Source organism: Solea solea, chromosome 4 (assembly GCF_958295425.1).
Source record: "Solea solea chromosome 4, fSolSol10.1, whole genome shotgun sequence".
Classification (NCBI taxonomy): domain Eukaryota; kingdom Metazoa; phylum Chordata; class Actinopteri; order Pleuronectiformes; family Soleidae; genus Solea; species Solea solea.
The window spans coordinates 1,090,975-1,112,735 of record NC_081137.1 but is presented as its reverse complement, the minus strand read 5'-3'; the positions used below and the strand labels follow the sequence as shown (position 1 = coordinate 1,112,735).

Genomic DNA, 21,761 nt, shown 5'->3' with positions numbered 1-21,761 from the left:
TATTTGAGGAAAAGAAAATGTGTCTTTTAAACATGATGATGTTTTGCTCTTCCGCGGTGTTTGTGTTTTGACTGCATGTAAAAATCCATCTCTTTCTTGGACCGCAGCCCTGACGTGTCTCAGTGTTTTTTGAATAGAAGTGATTCCCGAGGCAGAGAGAACATGAAATATAACTTTGACAGCTTTCCTTTCAAAAAGAAAAGCCACAAAAACTGTCAACAGGAACTGAGAGCACGAGAGAGAAGTGTTGACCTTTAAACCTCAAACTTTAGAAGCTACTTTCTCTGATGTCAGAATCAGTGAAGCTCACTGAGTTTGGGTGAAAGAAACAGAAGAAGAAGGAGGAGGAGGAGGAGGAGGAAGAGGAAAATGTTCTGGAAGCTGCAGCAGCAGGAGAAAAAAACAATGAATGTGTATGTGAGGAAAATTAAAGACAAACTAAACTATATATCAAATATTAATATTATAATACAGCCACAAGCTGCGTGTATCAATTGTAGCAAGTTTGATTCAGATTGGACTTCATATCGAGGAGTTATAACACTTTTGTTTGTTGTTATTGTTTTTGCTGAGTCAGCAGAATTGCCTTAACTGTTAAGGAGAGAATAGCTTATTATTTGGCAGATTAAGTGTGAAGAAGAGCTGATTATATAGCAGACAGTCTCTTGGTGGATTAAATGTGTAAAGAAGAGCTCATTATGTGGCAGTCAGTCTATTCTCTAGGTGGATATAGAGAATAGCTCATTATTTGGCAGTCAGTCTGTTGGTGGATATAGAGAATGGCTCATTATTTGGCAGTCAGTCTCTTGGTGGATGTATAGAATAGTTCAAGTCAATATATGAATAATATATATATATATATATATATATGGAGGCATGGTTGTAATAAAGTATCTGTGATGACTTTTCCTGGTTTTATATGTAGACATATGTATTACAAATGTCATCCAGCTTTTCTGAAATATTGATTTGATATACATACATACATACATTTATATATATATAAATATATATATATATATATATATATATATATATATATATATTTATATACATATATATATATTTGATATGGTTTTTCTCCCATTTCACCAAGCCCTAATTGTGACTGACATGAACTGGAGAAGAATATTTTGGTCGTCTCTCTTTTTCCCCCTCTTCATTCTCAGGTTGTGAGCCCAGTGAAGGTCGGCCATATTTACTCTTCATCACTGTGTTTATGGAGGCTCACAGCGGCCGACCTTCAGGCCGTTAAAGCTCGACATTAGAACAAGGGCACCAGGTCTCGCTGAGGTCACCATCAAACTGAGAGGAAACAGCGAAGCTGTCGTGCTCGCGCTCCTCCGCCATAAATCAACCCGTTTTTAAAAAAGAAAACGTGACCATGACGTCGTCCCGCTAACGAGAGGCAGCGGGGCAAAATTAATCATGGGAACATTTGCCCCGTGAAGAGACGTCGTGTGAGGGAGAGGTGAGGCAGAAGAAGGAGATCAGAGTGTTTAATTATGATTGGTTAATTTTCCCTGGAATACATCGGAATACAGCGCACACTGTTTACCCAAAGAGAGGAGCTAATTAATCACACTAATGAGCGCGGGCTGATTTCAGCAAACACATTAGTCTGTGTTACAGTATGAGGCGGAGGAGATTTCAGGGCCGTGGTGTCACCGATGTCGGGGTCATTTAGGGCTGCAACTTTTTCAATTGCACGAGAATTCATGGGAAAAAAACCTGTTGGGAACGTAAAATATAGACAGAAATCAGAGATCATTATTTGGCAGTCAGTCTGTTGGTGGATATAGAGAATGGCTCATTATTTGGCAGTCAGTCTGATGGTGGCTATAGAGAATGGCTCATTATTTGGCAGTCAGTTGATAGGCATATAGAATAGTTCTTGCAGTCAGTTCTCATGAATTCCCATGATTGCAATGGGAAGTTCCCACACGAGGTGCATGCACCACAGTTTGAGAACCCACCGCTTCTCTGTCGCTCTCACGTTTCTCTGTGGTCGGAGCTGAAGCTGCAGCCGGAGCCCGGAAGCCAGGCGTCGCTTTCATCCTCTCACAGGAGGCCGCGTTCAAACACGAGTTAGCCGTTAGCAGATGAAAGGCGGCAAGGTTTAGCCCCGGGCTCTTGTCAGAGTGTCGGTGCACATTTATAAAACAATGAGAACCACACCTGCACACTCCAGGCTTTTAAAGGGACAGCGACTCACTCATTTTCACCGACACCACATCGCCACCGCGTGTGCAGCTCCTCAGAGACACGGAACACACGCTCAATAAAGAATAACGATGTCGTACACTTATGAAGATATAAAAACGTGAGCGTCTTCTGTGTGTATGTGATGTTTACGCGTGAAAACACTGTTGTTGTTTTCCTTTAATTGACTCAAAGTCTGAGCATCAGATCTAAGCCAGGCTTTACTACACATCACTTCTCCACAGAGATTAAATCAAATCCCCGTTGTTTGCCGATGCCTCTAAAAATAAGCTCTTTATTTTAAACTGCATGTTTAATTCATTTGCACGAGCAAAGAAAAACCAGTAAATCTCAAGACGCACAGATGTGTCTAACGCGTGTCGATTCAGACACTTTAAAAAAAAAAGCATCTTTGTAAATCTGTGAATCACATGAATGATATAAAACATCTTCTGCAGAGTTAAACGATGCATTAAAATGAAGTCTGTAGTTATATATTCACTATATTAGAAGAAAGAAGGTGATCCAATACCTTTTAAAGGCCCCAAGTATGGAACATTTACAAGGTTTTATTGACAAAAATTGAACACATCACCGCTCACTCTCCCACACCAAAGCCCATAGAGAAAATCAGTGATTTTAACATCACAGCACACAGGAGTTGTTGATCCGCTGCTGCCTCCATCACTAAGTTTAAATATGTTATTTTGTCTCTTCGGCATTTGTTTTCCTTCAGTTGCATTTACTTCAGTGACACAAAGTGACCACACGAGGCAGCAGAGGACCAGCAGCTCCTGTTTTTTATCCACACAGAACCTGTGTTTTGGGAGCAGTAAAAAGCTATTTTTGAGTCTCAGAGCAGGAAAATGCCAGCGTTGCTTGGTCTTGGTCTTTTCACTTTATGATTCCCTGAGTTCCTTCCCTTAGTCGCCGTGGCTTTTCATCATTCGACCTCTGTTTCTGTGATTGTATGCATTGTAATGTAAACTTATTCACTTATTCATAAGAACTACAGCATGTGGATGACTTAAAAAACGAGGGGATGGTTCATACAGGTGAAGACAAAGCCTGACACTGAAGCTCCAGCAGACGTCTCTCTTTTTCCTCTGGGACTCACGTGGTCGTCTCCTCCTCCTCCTCCTCTTCCTCCTCGGGAAGAAGACGACTAAAATCGATCTGCTCGAGCTGACGCCGCCGCCCCCGCCGCCGCGTCGCTAAATGGCAACACTCAATTAGCTGCTTTTGTCCTCGACCGTCTGCCGCGCTCTCCAGATCGCCCTCTTCCTCACTTCTCCCTCACACTTCACTGAGCGCCCATTACCTCATTATCACACACACACACACACACACAAAGACACACACATGAATGAGTGAATGAAGCTTGATCAGTCTTTGTGTCGATGCTTCCTCTCTCTCTCTCTGCCAGTCCGACAGATCACCATCTGTCTCTTCATCACTGCCTCGTCCTCTCCTCACCTCTCCATCACACACACCCTCACCCATTCACCCCCTCACCCTGCCGCAGCAAAGCAACTCAATAATTAATAATAAGAACCTCTCCCTGGATGACGAATCCTTCTCATTACAACAAAGACTTGTATCCGTCTGCAGTTTTTGTTGTTGGTACGCGATCGACGCTCCGTTTTCAGTGTTTGGTGAGAATCTTCTCACCTCAAACCATAAAACCATAAAACCATGTCAAATGACAATGTGTGCGTCATAGTGGATCTACAAAGGCACAAAACTTTCATTTGAAACGTAGCTGGAAATTTTCCAGATACGTTCCTCCTGCCGGGCCGAATTGGACCCTCTGGTGGGCTGGTTCTGGCCCATGGGCCGTATGTTTGACACCCCTGCTGCAGGTGGTAATTGCATCAGCACAAATGTGTTTCTTCTTGTGTAAAGAACCTTAAAGGGAGTAAAAGTACAAGTATTAACGAGTTGAAGTCACTTTTTTTATATAATAATTACTTAAAATTACAGATTATCCAACTGATATTTGGCTCTGTGGCGGGCACCATTAAAGGGGACATATTATACCCTATTTCCCCCATTAAAATAGTTCTCTGGTGTCCTAATGAACATGTCAGTGACATGCTTTGGTCAAAATACCATAAGGATGAAGAATCATAGTAGTTCAATAACCCTGCTAAACCCGCCCCTTTCAGAACGCTCGGTTTTCGTGCAAGGTCCCTTTATATGCAAATGAGACACAGGCAAACACACACCCACTTCTTCCAGGGGGTTTCTGATTTGTCCTCTTTACAGCTCGATTCGTCTCCCCCTCCCTCCACTAGCTCTCTGACAATATCAACATGTCAGCGAGAGTGCCGTCACAGGAAGAGACGTCCTACATAAGGATCGAGCCGAACACTGTCCAACTGTAAATCAGTTAAAAACACTTAGGAACAGAAGATCAGCGGTGACACAGAGAGTGCAGCACCGCTGCAAAGAGAGTGCAGCACCGCTGATCGCCACCGCTGATCGCCAGCGGCGCGCTGAATAAACTGTATGTTGCTGTATCAGACCGGAGACTGTGCTCCGGAGACCTCACCACCGCTGACCAGCTCCGGTGCTCCGGCGAGCTGGCGATCAGCGGTGGCGATCACCGTGTAACGCGCCACCGCTGATCGCCAGCGGCGCGCTGAATAAACTGTATGTTGCTGTATCAGACCGGAGACTGTGCTCCGGAGACCTCACCACCGCTGACCACCTCCGGTGGTCCGGCGAGCTGGCGATCACCGTGTAACGCGCCACCGCTGTATCAGACAGTCTCCGGTCTGATACAGCAACATACAGTTTATTCAGCGCGCCGCTGCCGATCAGCGATCGCCAGCGGCAGTTTAGGCTATCGGTGACACAGAGAGTGTAGCACCGCTGCACAGAGAGTGCAGCACCGCTGATCGTCAGCGGCGAGCTGCATAAACAGCTGCTTTATGTGATTGTATCAGGCTGAGTCTGTGCTCCGGTCATGGAGGACGTACTGAACAAATATGTTTAATTAGGACGTGTCAGAATGGTCAGTTATGAGCTCTATGTGATCTTTTCTTAACAATTTGTGTGTTTGTACGTCGGTGAAATACGTCCCCTGACTAAATACGGCAACCGCTGGCCGCAGTCTGATGTGAAGTGGTGCGAACACACGAACACACGATTGCTGACTTTATCCGGCACATTAGCTTCATATATAAAATCCTCTGTAAAACACTGTGCTCCACTGTGCAGCCACCAACAGCACACTTGTCCCGCCACGTTGACATAATACCGCTCTTCCTCCCTCGCCTGCACTCTGGCAGGGACAAGGTGGAGCTAAGGTGGAGCTTGCGAAGTAAACGTACTGGTGGGGCGGTAACATTCGCGGTGAAATGCGCATGCTGACGTCATAAGCGCAGGGAATTCAACATCGAGCGTTTTATCGCCTATACTTACACTAAGCGGAACCACGAAAACATGACGGAGTATTGTTTTTCCACACTTTGGCGACTGGTAGGGCCCCCAGAGTCCCAAATATCAGTATTAAAATGGTTAAAAAGTTGATTTTGCATAATATGTCCCCTTTAAGTATTGCAGCCATTTGCTTGTGTGTGCGTGTGTGTGTGCGTGTGCGTGTGTGTGTGGTAATTGGATGATCATTCAGCCAATGGCAGCTTTCCATCACAGAGTCGCTGATGTTGCGGTCCGTGTTTCCGCCACATCAATCGCCCTGAATAAACACTGGCTCCGCTGCTGGGATTACACACACACACACACACACACACACACACACACACACACGACACACAACACGATGCCGCGAACCACTGATGGAGGAAATGTGCAACCATCAGCATCCGTACGTACACAAAACTCTATCCTTCAACAAGTACGACGAGTGGATGAATAATCTAAGAGTCTCAACTATCATCTAATTTAATCTAGTGTTTCTTAATCTAAGTTTGTCCTCTTTGCTCCGCCTCTCTCCCTCTCTCTCTCCACACCTGACCTCCATCTGTCTCGTTAGCTCTGCCCTGTTTGGTTTTTCCCCGCCCCGTGTCGTTGACTCCGCCCACTGCACACCTGCAGCCCGCTTCCCTCACCTCGTGCGTCTGTATTTAACGTCCCCTCGGCGTGTGCTCTGTTTCCGTGTTTGCTGCGCTGTGTTGGCTGTGTGGAGGGTTTTTGTTTTCCCACCGATAATCTGTCAGTGAGCAGTGAAGAGAGGAACCGACATGAACACCAGCACCTGTTTCCTTCACTCGTCCCAACACATTTAAATCAAACGTTCATTATTCATGTCAATTATCCACACACTGCAAAAAACACAGCCCATACTTAAAAATATCTTTCAGACTCTAATGTGCATAAAAACGAGGGGAAAAAAACAGAGTAAGTGAGTTTTTCTTTACTGGATTAAGCCGGATTTATACCATAATTTCCCCTGAAATGAGGCTAATTTTACTTTTTTGAAACATTCTCATATCACTGTGAGAAAATCCCACATTCCTGATAAATGTTACATATTGCAGCATCTGAATTTATTTTCTGTGTGTGTGCGTGTGTGTGTGTGTGTGTGTGTGTGTGTGAGAGCGTTCACACTGTGAAGCAGTGAAGGGAAAAGTTGAAACCAGCAGATATGAAAGAGGCCGCTGTCAGCTCTGATAGAAACACACGCGCTCGCTCTGACGCTCCGTGTCACGCTCCGACGCCGGCTGTAAATCGATGCTGCTACTGTTAGTAAGGTTACTAAGGTTTCTTAAGTTACTAAGGTTACTAAGGTTACTAAGATTACTAAGGTTACTAAAGTTACTAAGGTTACCAATATTACTAGGTTGCTCAGGTTAGTAAGGTTACTATGATTACTAAGGTTACTAAAATTAGTATGGTTACTATGGTTACTAAGGTTACTAAAGTTACTAAGGTTACTAAAGTTACTAAGGTTACTAAGGTTACTAAGGTTACTAATATTACTAGGTTGCTAAGATTAGTAAGATTACTTTGATTACTAAGGTTACTAAAATTAGTATGTTACTATGGTTACTAAGGTTACTAATATTACTAGGTTGCTAAGGTTACTAAAGTTGCTAAGGTTACTAAAATCAGTATGGTTACTATGGTTACTAAGGTTACTAAAGTTACTAAAGTAACTAAGGTTACTAAGGTTACTAATATTACTAGGTTGCTAAGATAAGTAAGATTACTTTGATTACTAAGGTTACTAAAATTAGTATGGTTACTATGGTTACTAAGGTTCCTAATATTACAAGGTTGCTCAGGTTAGTAAGGTTACTATGATTACTAAGGTTACTAAAATTAGTATGGTTACTAAGGTTAGTAAGGTTACTAATATTACTAGGTTGCTAAGGTTACTAAAGTTACTAAGGTTACTAAGGTTACTAAAATCAGTATGGTTACTATGGTTACTATGGTTACTAAAGTTACTAAGGTTACTAAAGTTACGAAGGTTACTAATATTACTGGGTTGCTAAGGTTAGTAAGATTACTATAATTACTAAGGTTACTAAAATTAGTATGGTTACTATGGTTACTAAAGTTACTAAGGTTACTAATATTACTAGGTTGCTAAGGTTACTAAAGTTGCTAAGGTTACTAAGGTTACTAAAATCAGTATGGTTACTATGGTTACTAAGGTTACTAAAGTTACTAAGGTTACTAATATTACTAGGTTGCTAAGGTTAGTAAGATTACTATAATTACTAAGGTTACTAAAATTAGTATGGTTACTATGGTTACTAAGGTTACTCACAAGTGACTCTGAAAGACACATGTAGCCAGTGAAACGATGTTGTGCTCTCTGCAGCAGACTGAATACAACAGTGTATGAATGTATGAAGTCGAGAAAATAAAATAAAGATGCTTCTGTTATTCTCTGACAAGTGAACTATATTAGAAAAACTTAATATAAAATAATGTCATATACAAGTGTGAAACAATAATCGCAATAACGTCTTCTTTACCGAGTGTTGCTGTGATTCTTAACCAGACAGTGATTCATTAAATTATGATTTAAAAATAGATTATCAGTCTTCAGGGGTTATTAATAATTCACACACACACTCTGCTGACGCTGACTTTGCTGCTCCGTGTTTCAGCAGCAGGAGACGACGTGAGCCGCCGTTAACTTTACACGTGTTGTAATTACAGAAAAAAAAGTGCCCTGTCCGCTTTTATTAATGAGGCCTGCGATAAATGGATCTCCCTCCGGTGTCGGCGACAAATAGAATTCTTCCTCCATCTGCTGCAAGGAGTGAATTCTAAAACCCCTAAAACCAGATCCCAGTCCAGTCCCACACCAGTCCAACTCGCCCGATGACTCATGCCCAAACTGGACCCAACACAGGTCCAAAGTAGACCCACATAATAGAAAAGCCAGGCCCAGCTAACCAGACCAGAACAAACCCAGAATCCTGCTGCACTTAATAATAATACATGTGATGTGCAGCTCATGAGCGCCTTGATTCGACTCTGACCAACCAGAACTTTATTTAAAAAAACTTTATTGAAAACAAGTTCACATGTTCTCGTCGTGCCCTGTGATGACTCTCTGGGCTTAAAACTTTGAATTTCCAAGTATTTATAAGCGATAATATAAGAAACCGGTGACTAGTTACTAAGTTACTAAACGACTGAGACCAAACTGCCTCGGGATTACACACGTGTTACGATCATTTACGGTCTTTATTTTGAATGACAAGATAAACCTTTCCTCAATATAATCCCATTTCTCAGTGGAGCAGATATTTATCACCACACTGTCAGAGTGAACCACAGATTTAGACGAATCACTTTCTTCCTCCTCCTCCTCCTCCTCCTCCTCTCATGCACTCGCTCCCTCATCTATTATGCCAGAGTTCAAAGCAGAGCATTGATTTGTGGTTTTTCTGTGCAGGGATTATTCTCTCCATCAGTGTAACAGCAGTGACTCAGACCACAGAGCAGAAGTGATTCAAGTTCACTTTGTCCTTGTGTCTCTTAAACCTTAATTACAGCCGGATTCATTTCCTATCAGAGGGCAGAGATGGTAAGAGGGGAAATCAGAGCAGGTTAAATCCTGCTCCTTTCCCTGCTGTGGGATCCTCAACCATCAGTCATCAGGGATGTGACAAAACCAGACCCAGACAAACCAGGTCCAACCCTGACCCAAACCAGGTCCAAACCATGACCCAATTCAGGTCAAAACTATGTAAGTCGACACCGGGTCTAACCTGGACCCAAAGCAGTTGGAAAACAGACCCAAACTTAGCAAAAACCAAACTGAAAAAAAAACTAAGGCAAAACTAGACCCAAATCAGGTCCAACCCTGACCCAAATCTGGTCACAAGCATGTAGGTCAAAACCAAGTCCAAAATAATAGAACTGGAGTGCGACAGGGGTCAAATCCTTTTCCTGCTGCTGCTGTAGGATGTTCTAATCTATTTTTGACAACAAAGGGATCTGACATACAGGCCTAAAACCAGACCTAAACATGACCCAAACCAGGTCCAGCCATGACCCAAATCTGGTTGAGATAATGAGAAGGTTCTTCTGCAGAGATTAAATCCTCTGCCTGCTGCTGCTGTAGGATGTTCCAACATTGTGATGACAACAGAGGAATATCTTGTCCGAACCAGGTCTAAACTACCAACCAGTAACCAACATGGACCCAAGTTAGACAAAAGAGGCCCAATCTAAGCTTAAACCAGGACCGATCCAGACACAACCTAGATCCATACCAGGCCAACAGTAGACCCAAAGCAGATAAAAACCAGAGCCCAGTCCAGTCCGACACCAATCCAACTGGACCCAATACAGATCCAACACAAACCATGGCCCAAACTAGACCCAAATCACAGAAAAGCCAGACCCAGCTCACCAGAGCAGAACAAACCAGACCCAGCTCAGACTTAATCCTCATTTAAAACATGGGAATAAAACCTCAGTCGAATTTTTCTTCAACCTCCTGCTTGTTTTTCTCTGATGTAAAATGATGACCTGACTGCACGTTATTGCGCCTCCACAGTCGGCATGAAAGCCTTGATTTGACTCTCTGAACAAGTGCTTCCTTTAAAAAAGTGGTCTTGGTTTTGTCTGGTTCATTTGTTTCGGTGCTGTAAAATATTTCCGACGTGACACAGTGCTGCTCTGCTTCTAAACGAGTCTCAGGCCGCGCAACGTCTCATTACCGTGGAGACGAGAAGTAAACACATCCTTCAGCGAGGGACTGTGACAAAGAGCACTAATTAACAAGGAACTAAACACTTTCTTAACGGAGCTGGTGAAGGCAGCGTGAGCGAGGGAGACACACACACACACACACACACACACACAGAGCGTAACAATGGAAGACAGATGTTTGCAGCCGAGTCACGGCGACACATGCTGAACCGCGTGCCACGCGCTGAAGGAGAGACATTAGAGTTTTGTTTGGAAACGTGATTATACTGTCATCATTCCTGTGAAAAATGGACAGCCGCCATTAAATGACTAATTAACGGAGCCGCGCGGCTAAATGAACAACAGACCGGAGCCTTTGAGCTTTCAAAGGTTCTCATCCTGAAAAATGCTGTTTTGCCGCTTGGTAAATTTTATGTTCATACATTCTGTGCAGCATAAAATGGAGATCCAATCTAGGTCCAAACCAGACCCAAACTTAACCAAACTGAATCCAGGCCTAAAACCAGGTCAAAACTAAGGCCAAACTAGACCCAAATCAGGTCCAAACCAGGCCAGAGATGGTGAGAGGGAATATTAGAGCTGGAGTCCTACACAGGTCAAATCCTTTTCTTGCTGTTGCTACTGTAGGATGTTCCAAAAAACCAGAGCCAAACCGGACCCAAACATGACCCAAACCACCTACAAACCCTGACCCAATTCAGGTGGAAACAAGGTCGAAACCAAACCCAAACTTGGCCAAAACCAAACTGAATGCAGGCCTAAAACCAGGAAAAAAATTAGGTCAAACTAGATCCAATTCAGGTTGAAAATATGAAGATCAAAACCAGGTCTAACCCGGATCCAAAGCAGGTCAAAACTAGATCGAAACCAGACCCAAACTTGGCTAAAAGCAAACTGAATGTGACCTAAAACCAGGTCAAAACTAAGGCCAAATTAGAACCAAATCAGAGGGAATATTAGAGTTGGAGTCCTACAGAGGTCAAATCCTTTTCTTGCTGCTGTAGGATGTTCTAAAAACCAGAGCCAAACCAGAGCCAAACCACGTCCAACCCTGACCCAATTCAGGTGGAAATTAAAAGTGAAAACCAGGTCTAACCCAAACCCAATGCAGGTCAAAACTAGATCAAAACCAGACCCAAACTTGGCCAAAACCAAGCTGAATGCAGGCCTTAAACTAGGTCAAAACTAAGGCCAAACCCTGACCCAAAATATTGTTGGGTGAAGACTGATGATACGAGAAAGAACATGACGGACTGGGTCGCGTTTACAATTCCAGAAGATTCTAGAAATGCGACATCATGGATGCAAGTGAACGTTAAACTCCATCGAAGAAGAAGAACTTTAGTTTATTTTTGATGTAACATTGTAACAAAATCGACATGACTGAGGGTCCGTCCACCAGAAAACAGCGGACATCAAACTCAAGGACTTTTCACTTCCCTCAAATTCAAGGCCTGAATGTGCTGACTGAGCTAAAGACTTGTCTTCGTCCAAGATGGCGTCGACTATCTGACTCTTCTTCTTTCTTTTCTTTTCACAGACTCTCTGAACCCTCGGCGATCGATAAACTCAAACTCTCCACGGTAATAACAGCTCTCCATGTTTGTTGATGGACGTCCGTGCTTGATATTTTTACATCCCATAGAGCAGCACAACAGTTTTAGTACAATGTAACACAGATGGCGCAGAAGAGAATTGCAGCTGGAATGAACGAGCCACCGCTCAGAGTAAAGACCCTCAAAGTCATGGTTTTAATGCTGCTGTAAAGTTACCAACATCATCTTTTTATTTTCAGTCTGTTCACTCCAAGGAATCATGATGTGCACATTTTTATTTAGTTTATATATACAGTATATATACACATACGTATATATTTTAGATTTTTTTAGGTTGAGGTTAATCTCCTATCAGCACTGCATCAAAGTGGACGTGTTTTATTGTCACTGCCAACGAAAGGTTGATGTTTTCACCTTTTTGTTGGTCGCTTTGTTTGTCTGCACAATAAAACACACACACACACACACACTGCACTAAAATTAGCATGAGGATAGGACATGAGCCGAGAATACAAATAATAAAACTAGGGCTGCACGCAGTCATGATCGGGCCCTCGCAGTCCCCTGACCTCACTTTCTTCTGTGTTTTTTATGTCAGACGACTTCGCTCATCTACGTAGGGTGCAAATCGCCAAAATGGCCGACTTCCTGTTGAGGTGAGGCCATGGTTACGGTCGACTTTTTTGTCCGACTTGGTTTACAACATCCTCCCATCAAGTTTCGGGGAATTCGGTGGAACTCAATATATGCTGAAGTCATAGGGCACTTCCTGTTTCACGGCGAATGGTCAAAATTTGCCGAAAACGCAGAGCGTTGCCGTGGCGACACCGTTTTGAATCCACAAAGCCTTTCGACAACATTTCATGTGCGTGTGCGTGTTCGTCCTCTGTACCTTTGTCACTGAAGTCGTCGACCAGGATGATCTCGGCGACGAGCCGCGGCGGCGAGCGGTTGATGACGCTGTGAACCGTCCTGAGCAGCGACGACCAGCCCTCGTTGTGGAACGGGATGATGACGCTGGTGTTGGGAAGCTTCTCCGCGTACAGCTTCTGTTTGCAGCTACACACACACACACACACGCACGCACACATGGTTGGTGCCATTTTTACAATTCAGATTGTTGTGTTTAGTTTCTGTCAAAGGAAGGAAGCGAGCGTGTCATCACGTCCTCAGCAGATCTCAGGTCACTGAGGAGCGATGCTTCCAATCATCGAGTCATCTCCATCTCATATTTCTGTTATTTTGCCGTGTCAGTGGAAAACTGTGTCCGACAGGAGGGAAAAGACTTTATTTTCCGTAAATGCACCGCTGTACAAACTGCTGAAATAAATATATGAGAATACAAGATGTGAATGTTGTTATTATTGTGCTTCTCTATGCAGACGACAGTCATTCCTGTTGCTGTTCTGTCCTCGTTCCCTCGGAGGTCGTGCGCGCGTGTGTGTGTTTGTGTGGGAGCAGCCGGTTACGACCTCTTGTGTTTTATTATCGGGCGACCTTGAGAGGGCGCGGTGATATTGAGTGGAACGACAGGCGAGGCGGTAAAGATCAGCGTGAGGAGGACGTTCACCTGTGTTCATGAAGCTCATTGACCCTGAAGGAGGCGCTTCTTTTAACCCCGGTCTGTTTTTATGTCTTGACTTCAGTCAAATGTGAGAAATAATGAATCTGTGTCTCAGATCACGAGCGTTTGACCTTCAGCAGAGAGCTGATGAGAGCTCAGCTCAGCTTTTGGAGCGGCTCGCCTTAAAGTTTACATTCTGCTCAAGCAGTTCCGGTCGCCTCTGCCTTTGTTCTTTTCAAATATCCCAAGGTTTGTTTACATTGTTACTATTATATATATAACAAAATACCAAATATCCAACTCATAAATGTGTCAAAATAAACTCGTGTATTTTTGAATTTGATCTGAAGGATTAAGGACAGACACAAAGTGAAAGTCGAGAACAAAATCAATTATTATAACAAAAATGTTGGATTTTACTCGAGTTTGTGTTCTTATGATGTCATCATGTTGTTTCAGAGTACAGTACTTTTGCAGTTTTCAAAAACACTAAAACTACATGACACTGAAGCGTCTCCACGAAACCTTTTGAATGACGAGTTCCCCTTAAGAGTTCCTTAAAAATTGACACATTTGTTCCAAGCGGCAGAAAATGTCATCTTCCCGAAAACTGCTGTAAAAACATTATATATTCACATTTTTTTGTCTTTTAAAGCTACTTCAGCCTAAAATATATATATCAAATATTAATAATATTTTTTGAAATTTTAACCCTTTAAACACCAGTATGTTAACAAAACCTTTTTTTATCGAAAAAAATAAATAAACTACAATAATTTCCATAAATTACATTCAAGGAGAATTTGATAATAATTATTACTAGGGATGAGTCAATGATTGTCAGAAACATTGATTTTGATGCACTGTTGTTGTTTTTTGCAGTGTCATATTAAAAAATAATAATTACTAATTTGTTCCTGGCGGCCGAAAATGTCACCCTCCCAAAAACTGCTGTAAAAACAATATATATTAATATTTTTTCCACTTTAAATGGTCAGTCTTTTAAAGCTACTTCAGCATGAAATACACATATCAAATATTAAAAATATTTTTGAAATTTTAACCCTTTAAAGCATGAGTAGTTTTTCTCCATTTTCCCACTAATTAGTTTAAAACCTGCTGTTTGTGGGTGCTTTCTGAGCATATTTCTTTCTGAGCATATTTCTTTCAGAGCGTTTTATATGTTCCAGTTGTGTTTACCCACAATGCCCCACGCTGTCGTCCGCTTCCTGCATTTGGTTCACTTGAAGCAAAAACCGAGACTGTGGTTCGGTTGCTCATTGACACCGCCCCAAGAAACGAACCGGACTTCCCGAGCAGGACTAGGGTTCGATTAAGAAGGAGCTGGTGTGAACGCAGCACATGCAGCAGTTTTCATGCTCCGCAGTGACGGGGCCGTCCACAGCCATCATCTCGCACGCGCTCGTCACAGCGAGTGGTGGGAAAACCTGCAGAGAAGCTAATCATGGACTGAGAGATATGATTTCTGGCTAATGGAGAGTGTGTGTGTGTGTGTGTGTGTGTGTGTGTGCGTGTGTGTGTGTGTGCGTGTGTGTAGTGAACTGTGTCAGTCGATCACTGTCTGTGTTGAACATCAGTCGGCGTGTTATTCATTCAGATATGAACGCGGGCAGACAGGCGGGCAGGGTGATGGACAGCCGCTCCACTCTGAATCTTATCAAACCAAGTCCCACAGCAGGCGAGTGTGTGTGCGTGTGTGTGTGTGTGCGCGTGTGTGTGTGTGCGCGTGTGTGTGTGTGTGTGTGTGTGCGTGTCTGCCTCAATTAAATCTCTCCAGCATGCAGAAATCCAACGTGTCATTTTGCAGCTCTGCGAGGCACAGAAAACACACAGATCACAGCGAGGCAAACGATGCTGCTGCTGCCCACCCATGCGGAGCAGGTGGGAGAGTGAGGAAGGGAGACGGGGGGCGGGGCCATGCGATGCGGGTGTGTCTATGAGAGGGCCCTTGATTTGTCTCGCTTATTTACGTAGGGTGTAAATCGCCAAAATGGACACCAAGAACTGAAATGGCTGACTTCCTGTTGAGTTGAGGCCATGGTTACGGTCGCCTTTTTTGTTCGTCTTGGTTGATTACATCTTCCCACCAAGTTTCGGGAAGTTTTATGCACGTGAACGCCCTCAAAAACGACCACAAAGCCACGGATGGAATAATAATCTGTAGGATTACACTACGCTCCTCACATAACGCCGATTCAGCCCCTGCCATTCGTGGCTCGGGCCCAAATTACAATAATAATAATAAAAATAGTAATACAGACAGAAAAATGACATTAATCATGAATACAATCTATAAATACATCATTAAGTTTTCTTCCTGCACAGACTTTTGTTTTTATTTACATTAAATATTATATTTCTGCCTGTTCCTTTATTCCTATTTTACTTTGCTCTCTTCCATCGCGTCACGCCAATGACCAGAATTAAACGTGTCTGTTGATACCGTAGATAAAGATAAACGTGCTCGACTCTGTTTCGGACTCACTTGGCGTGGCGGATGTCGGGCAGCGAGCGGTTGAGGGAGATCCGGTCGCTGACGTAGATGTTGAAGCCGTTTTCTCGGTACGCCTGGTCCACCTGCTCGGTTTCCGACAGAGGGAACGCTTTCCCCTGTTCGCCGTACCCTGCGCCAAACACACAAATAATCACACATGAGGGATTGAGCTTTTACGGGGGAAAAAAAACACAGGAGGGCACTTGAACATGTGCATTTAGTGAGGAAAATCCAGGGTCAACAACGCGACTTTAAAAAACAAGTCAATTGTGTAAAGATGACTTCATAAATATTTGATTTAATCACACTTTTTCCTTTAATTTGCCACAGAAATATCTTAGTCAGTCCAAATATGTGTTTCCTGCTCAAAGCCTGAGGCCGAATCAATGCTCATATTGTCAAAGATGAACTCTGGTTCATGATGAACTCGCTGCATTGATTCAGTCTCTTCTGAGACAAAGAGGAATCCAGAGAGGGGAGAACACAGTGCAGTGCGTCACGTACCGACGCGGGCGGCGTCTCTGCTGATCGCCTCGTAGTCGTGCCAGTCTGTGCGCCGCACGCCATCGAGTCCCACCTGAGCCACTCTCCTCCGCTGGTTCAACTCCTGTGAACACACACACACACACATAGGGTTCACCTAACAACTAACAACATATACAGTATATACATGTATATGTATATATATATATATATATATATATATATATGCCATCTTAGGCCTGTGGCGTCTTAAGAGTTTGTTTTGGCGCCTTTTGTAGCGTCAAATTGAAATTTGAGCCACTTTGTAAAACCACTCACTCTCCCACACCAAACCCCATAGAGAAAACCAATCATTTTAACATCACAGCACACATGAGCTGTTGATCCACTGCTGCCTCCATCCGTAAATTAAAATGTCTTATTTGGTAAAATTCGGCATTAAAAATCCTTTGTTCAGATAAACCTCAGTGACACAAAGTGACCACACGAGGCAGCAGCAGACCATCAGCTCCTGTGTCCCTGTGAGCGAAAATCTGTTTTTCTCTATGAGGTTTGGTGTGGGAGAGTGAGGCTCCATGTCTTTAATCACTGTAATACCACGCCTCTTCTTGAAATATAATGAATATTATTCATATTTTTTTTACCTTTAATCCTTTAGGACAAGAGCAATCGTCGACATATTGTAGATTAAATCTGTATTTCTTATCTCACAGTTTTAAAACATTCTCCAGAAAACAAAAATCAATGCTTTAAAGATGCTGAAATGCAATTTAGACTTGAAATCTATTCATATATCTATATATAGATAGATAGATAGACCTGGTGCAATAAAATGCTTGAATAACAGATGCAGCATTTTTTTGTCCTCCACACACACATTTATGGAAGAATCTCAGGCTTTAGACTTCACTTCAATCTTGCTGTCGGCAGTCGGCCAAAACCCGCAGCAGTTTTACTTTGCTTGGTGAAATGTGCTGCTGACAGCTGGGTTACACACACACACACACACACACGATGAGACAGTCTGCTACACCCGGCATTTAAATGCAAAAGCAGCCATTTATGAAATTTCCTCCACCTCAGAAATGACTTTTCAGCGAGTTAGCAAAGATATGACGGGGACGCGGCGCAACGCTAAATTAATTAGTTCCACGGGAGGATGCAATTAGAGGAGCGCTGTTAACACGGGCGACGCGTCTCGACGGCAAGGACAACTATTAACCAGGCGGGTAACCAGGCGGGTAACCAGGCGGTTAACCAGGCGTTAGCTCGCAGCACAGCGCAGTCTCACAAACCAACCAACTGAGCTGAGAGCTGTGTGTGTGTGTATGTGGAGACCAAAACCTGGTTCTAACAAGGCAGAACCTCATTGAAGTTGTGAGGACCGGGAAAAACCTAAGTGTAAATTTAAAAACCACAGTGGTCTGGTCCTCACATCCCTTAAAGGGTTTAAGACCTGGTTTTAAGGGAAGGTTAAGGTTCACAAATTCATCATGTGGGCCAGATTGGACCCTCTTGTGGGCCGATTCTGGCCCTCGGGCCGTATGTTTGACAGGGAATGCATTATGTCCACGAGTGTGCTATGCAAGAGTGTGTGTGTGTGTGTGTTTTCTGTCATAAACACTGACCTTGTCAGGACCAGTAGTCCTCATGGAGACCAAGGTTAGGTTAAGGTTAGGGTTAGTCATTAACTGGTTATGGTTAAGGGTTAGTGATAAGGAAGTCGATGCAGAGTCCTGAGAAGAATAGCTGCACAAACCTGTGTGTGTGTGTTTTTGTTCTTGTATGTGTATCTTCTATCTAAACCTGAGAATCTGTTTTCTGTCAGAAACACTGACCTGGTCAGGACCAGTAGACCTCATTGGAGACAAAAACCTGGTCCTAATGAGGCAGAACCTCATGAATCCTCTCTTTATGAGGACATTTTGTCTGCTCCTCACAACTTTGAAGGGCTTTTCGAGGTTTAAGACCTGGTCTTAGGGTCAGGATTAGAACGAGGTTTTAGACTAAATGTCCTCATAAAGGGAGGTTTGTGCAGTTTTTTTTGGGACCCCACAAACATATAAATACGCCCGTGCAGGACAGGTAACTGTGATAGATTCTTTTGTCCGCTGTAATTGTTCATCACCTCCAGATGAACGTGGTGTACAAATCAAGCGCCCCTCCCTCTGCAGCTGTTCACTGGGCTGATGCAGAACGGCAGTCAAATGAAACAGAACTGAAGGGAATCGAGTTCAACTCTAATGAAGGGAATGAAAATGAATGTGTGTTGGAGGAGAAATGTGGTTTTCCACTGGACTGACGCGTTAATGCGGTGTCCACTTCCATTTCCCCCGCATTAGAGGGGAGTGGCTACGACAGCATTCCTGTGTGTGTGTGTGTGTGTGTGTGTGTGTGTGTGTGTGTGACATTGTGCTGATCCTCACGTTGTGTCACTGTTGATAGCTTCTGACCATCACCACCACACTGACTCTCTCAGGTCTTCATAGTGTTGTTATTATTATTCATTGTACTCAGTCTTTCTTTGTCTATTTATTGTTGAATTGTAAAATGACCATGAGTTGCTGTTGTTTTTTAAAAGGCCCCAATAAGCAAATACAAATTTGATTATGATTATTATTATTAGTAGCAATATGTGTAGTAATTTGATTCAATCTGTAACTAACAGGTTATATTTGTTGTCATGTTTTTAGTGTAGCCTGTAGAGAAATTGTAAAGTTACTGCATATTTCCTCGATGTAAACCAGCAACTAACTATCCAAGTTAAACAGTTAACTAGCGACTATCCAAGCTAAGTAGTAAACCAGCAACTAACTGCCCAGGCTAAGCTAAGATGTTAACTAGCAACTAACTATATCTGCCCAAGCTAAGAGGTTAACTAGCAACTAACTATATCTGCCCAAGCTAAGAGGTTAACTAGCAACTAACTATATCTGCCCAAGCTAAGAGGTTAACTAGCACAGTTTGAGAACAAAGTTGAGAGGGAAGGTGAACAAGAGAACTCATTATTATTATTATCATTATTATTATTATTATTATTATTATTATTATTATTATTATTATTATTGTTTTTATTGTTTTTGTTATTATTATTATTATTATTATTATTATTATTATTATTAATATTAATAATAATAAGAAACCAGTTTGTTTTAGTGCCAGCAGTCACACAGATACACACACGTGTTACAACAACGACGGATAAACATAATAAAAGTCTAAACAAATACGACACTAAGAGTCATTCAGTTTGTCGCTCACAGCAGGAATAAATAACATTTCAAAGCCGTTGTTAGCAGCGTGACGCATGTGTGTGTGTGAGCACTGCACGTTCTTATAAATATCAGCTCTATTCTATTCTGAAATTTCCCGTTTTTATGAAAATCAACTTCCCAATAAACCATTAGTCTCTTCCGTCTTCTGTGGCATCGCCTGCTGCTGCCTCACCAAACAAAAGCTGCAGGGAAACAGAGACCTCGTCTCGTCCAATTCAACAAGCGACGAGCGAGTCCTCGGTGTTGTGAAGGATCTCATCCTCGTAAAAGCTGCTGTAAGCGCCTCTCATTCTGTACAAAGGAAAATAACATAAACTCCCCTCACAGACCTAATGACGGTCATGACGGGGACGAGACTTCACGCTGACACCACTGGTTGTTTGTTTGTTTGCTTTTTCTTTTTTTTCTCCCCACGTGATAAATATTCAGGGTGCAGCACAAACGAGTGAACGGGAGCGACAGCAGGAGTTCTTCCCTCATCAGCTGCTCACGCGTTAATTACAGAGAAACACAGTCTGACAAGTGACAACAGACTGTCACGGAGATTCATATTACATGGAGCAAACTGAGCGTTTACAGAGAGACAGGCAGGGAGACAGGCGGAGAGACAGACAGAGAGAAGAGGCAGAGAGACAGAAATTAATAATTCAAACTGAGCGTTTGACTAAACTAGAGAAGTCTAAATCTAAAGTCTGGCATCGGGGCTAAAACGGAGGAAAAAAAGGATGGAGAATTGAATGTAATGGAGGATTTGGAGAATCGTGACACACGTGATTACGTCAATAAGCATGAACCATCCACTGGGCGATTATATTAGCCTGACGCTGCAGCTTTTGTTCATCAGTCAATTCGATCAACAAGTAGCTTCATTAGCTTAATTAGCTTGGCTAGCTTGTGCTGATCAAATCGACCAGCAACAGTTTGAGCTAATTCAGCTTAACACATAAAAACCTGCACCGTCACACCTTTATTCTCCTTTTCTTCCACGTCTTCTTCTTATTCTTGAACTCATCATTTTTGAATGTGCCACGCTAACTTCTGAGGCTACGTCACCTTTTTGATCCTTTATAACCTTAAATATCGTATAAAACACTCACACGTCACGATAACATGACGATATTTCACAGGATTTCAAATCAAAAGTGTTTGTTCACAATAATAATAATTTAAAAAAAGACATTGATGATGCAGATTGAAATCATTACATATAAAAATGAAACAATGACATTTATCTGATCTGATTCCGTTTAAAACAGCAGCGCAAATAATATTTAAACTCAACAAAGCGACAAAAGAGGATGTGATTTAAATTTAAAAAATGCAAGTGTGCCAGGACTTTAAACTTTAAAAAGTACGTGTGTCTCAAATCTCTGAGGTTAAGTTATGGAAACGCTGAATTAATGCATTAAAGTTCAAAACATAAATCCTTTTAAAGGAATGTACAAAATTTTAACATTTTAAATAAATACAAGGATGAAGAACACTCAGGACGTGTGACGGGATAAAGAAGAGTCTATAGATGGAGCTGTGACCTTTGACCTTTGACCTGTGACCGTGTTGTCATCATGAAATCCACGTTTATGTTGTAGACACCAAAAAATGGGATGTTTTAATGCTCCCTTCATGTGATCAGGCCTCGTTCTGCTCGTTCTCGGCTGCTTTCAGGTCAGTTGTGCTGCAGAATGAGGAGGAGGAAGAGGAGGAGGAGGAGGAGGAGGAGGAGGAGGAGTGTTGTTGTTGCGCTGCCTTTGTTTGGAGAACAGCTGTTATTACCAGCAGAGATAAGAACAGAGCTCCCCATTCATTCTCAAGAGGAGAAGATGAATCCGACCACCTTGGGTCAATACTCGCCTCCTCTGTTTCCTCCGCTCCTGCAGAGAGTCGACAGGCGCTCGCAGCGAGGAGAGGAAGCGTTTCTCTTCTTCTTATTCTCTTCCTCTTCCTGTTCTCTCTGATCACAGAGATTCACCTCCAACCCCCAGAGACACAATTACCTTTTTGTGGTCTCACCTCAC

General features: G+C 42.7%; 1 protein-coding gene across 1 annotated transcript in view; it reads right to left on the bottom strand.

The window, feature by feature from the left end:
- LOC131457971 (polypeptide N-acetylgalactosaminyltransferase 10-like) overlaps positions 1-21,761 on the bottom strand; it is a 53,911-nt gene that overhangs the window by 20,605 nt on the left and 11,545 nt on the right. Inside the window, exons 2-4 of the mRNA XM_058626531.1 lie at positions 16,493-16,595; positions 15,980-16,118; positions 12,802-12,968 (exon numbers count right to left, since the gene is read on the bottom strand). Coding sequence (XP_058482514.1) covers positions 12,802-12,968; positions 15,980-16,118; positions 16,493-16,595 — 409 coding nt within the window. The remainder of the gene's footprint in view (positions 1-12,801; positions 12,969-15,979; positions 16,119-16,492; positions 16,596-21,761) is intronic.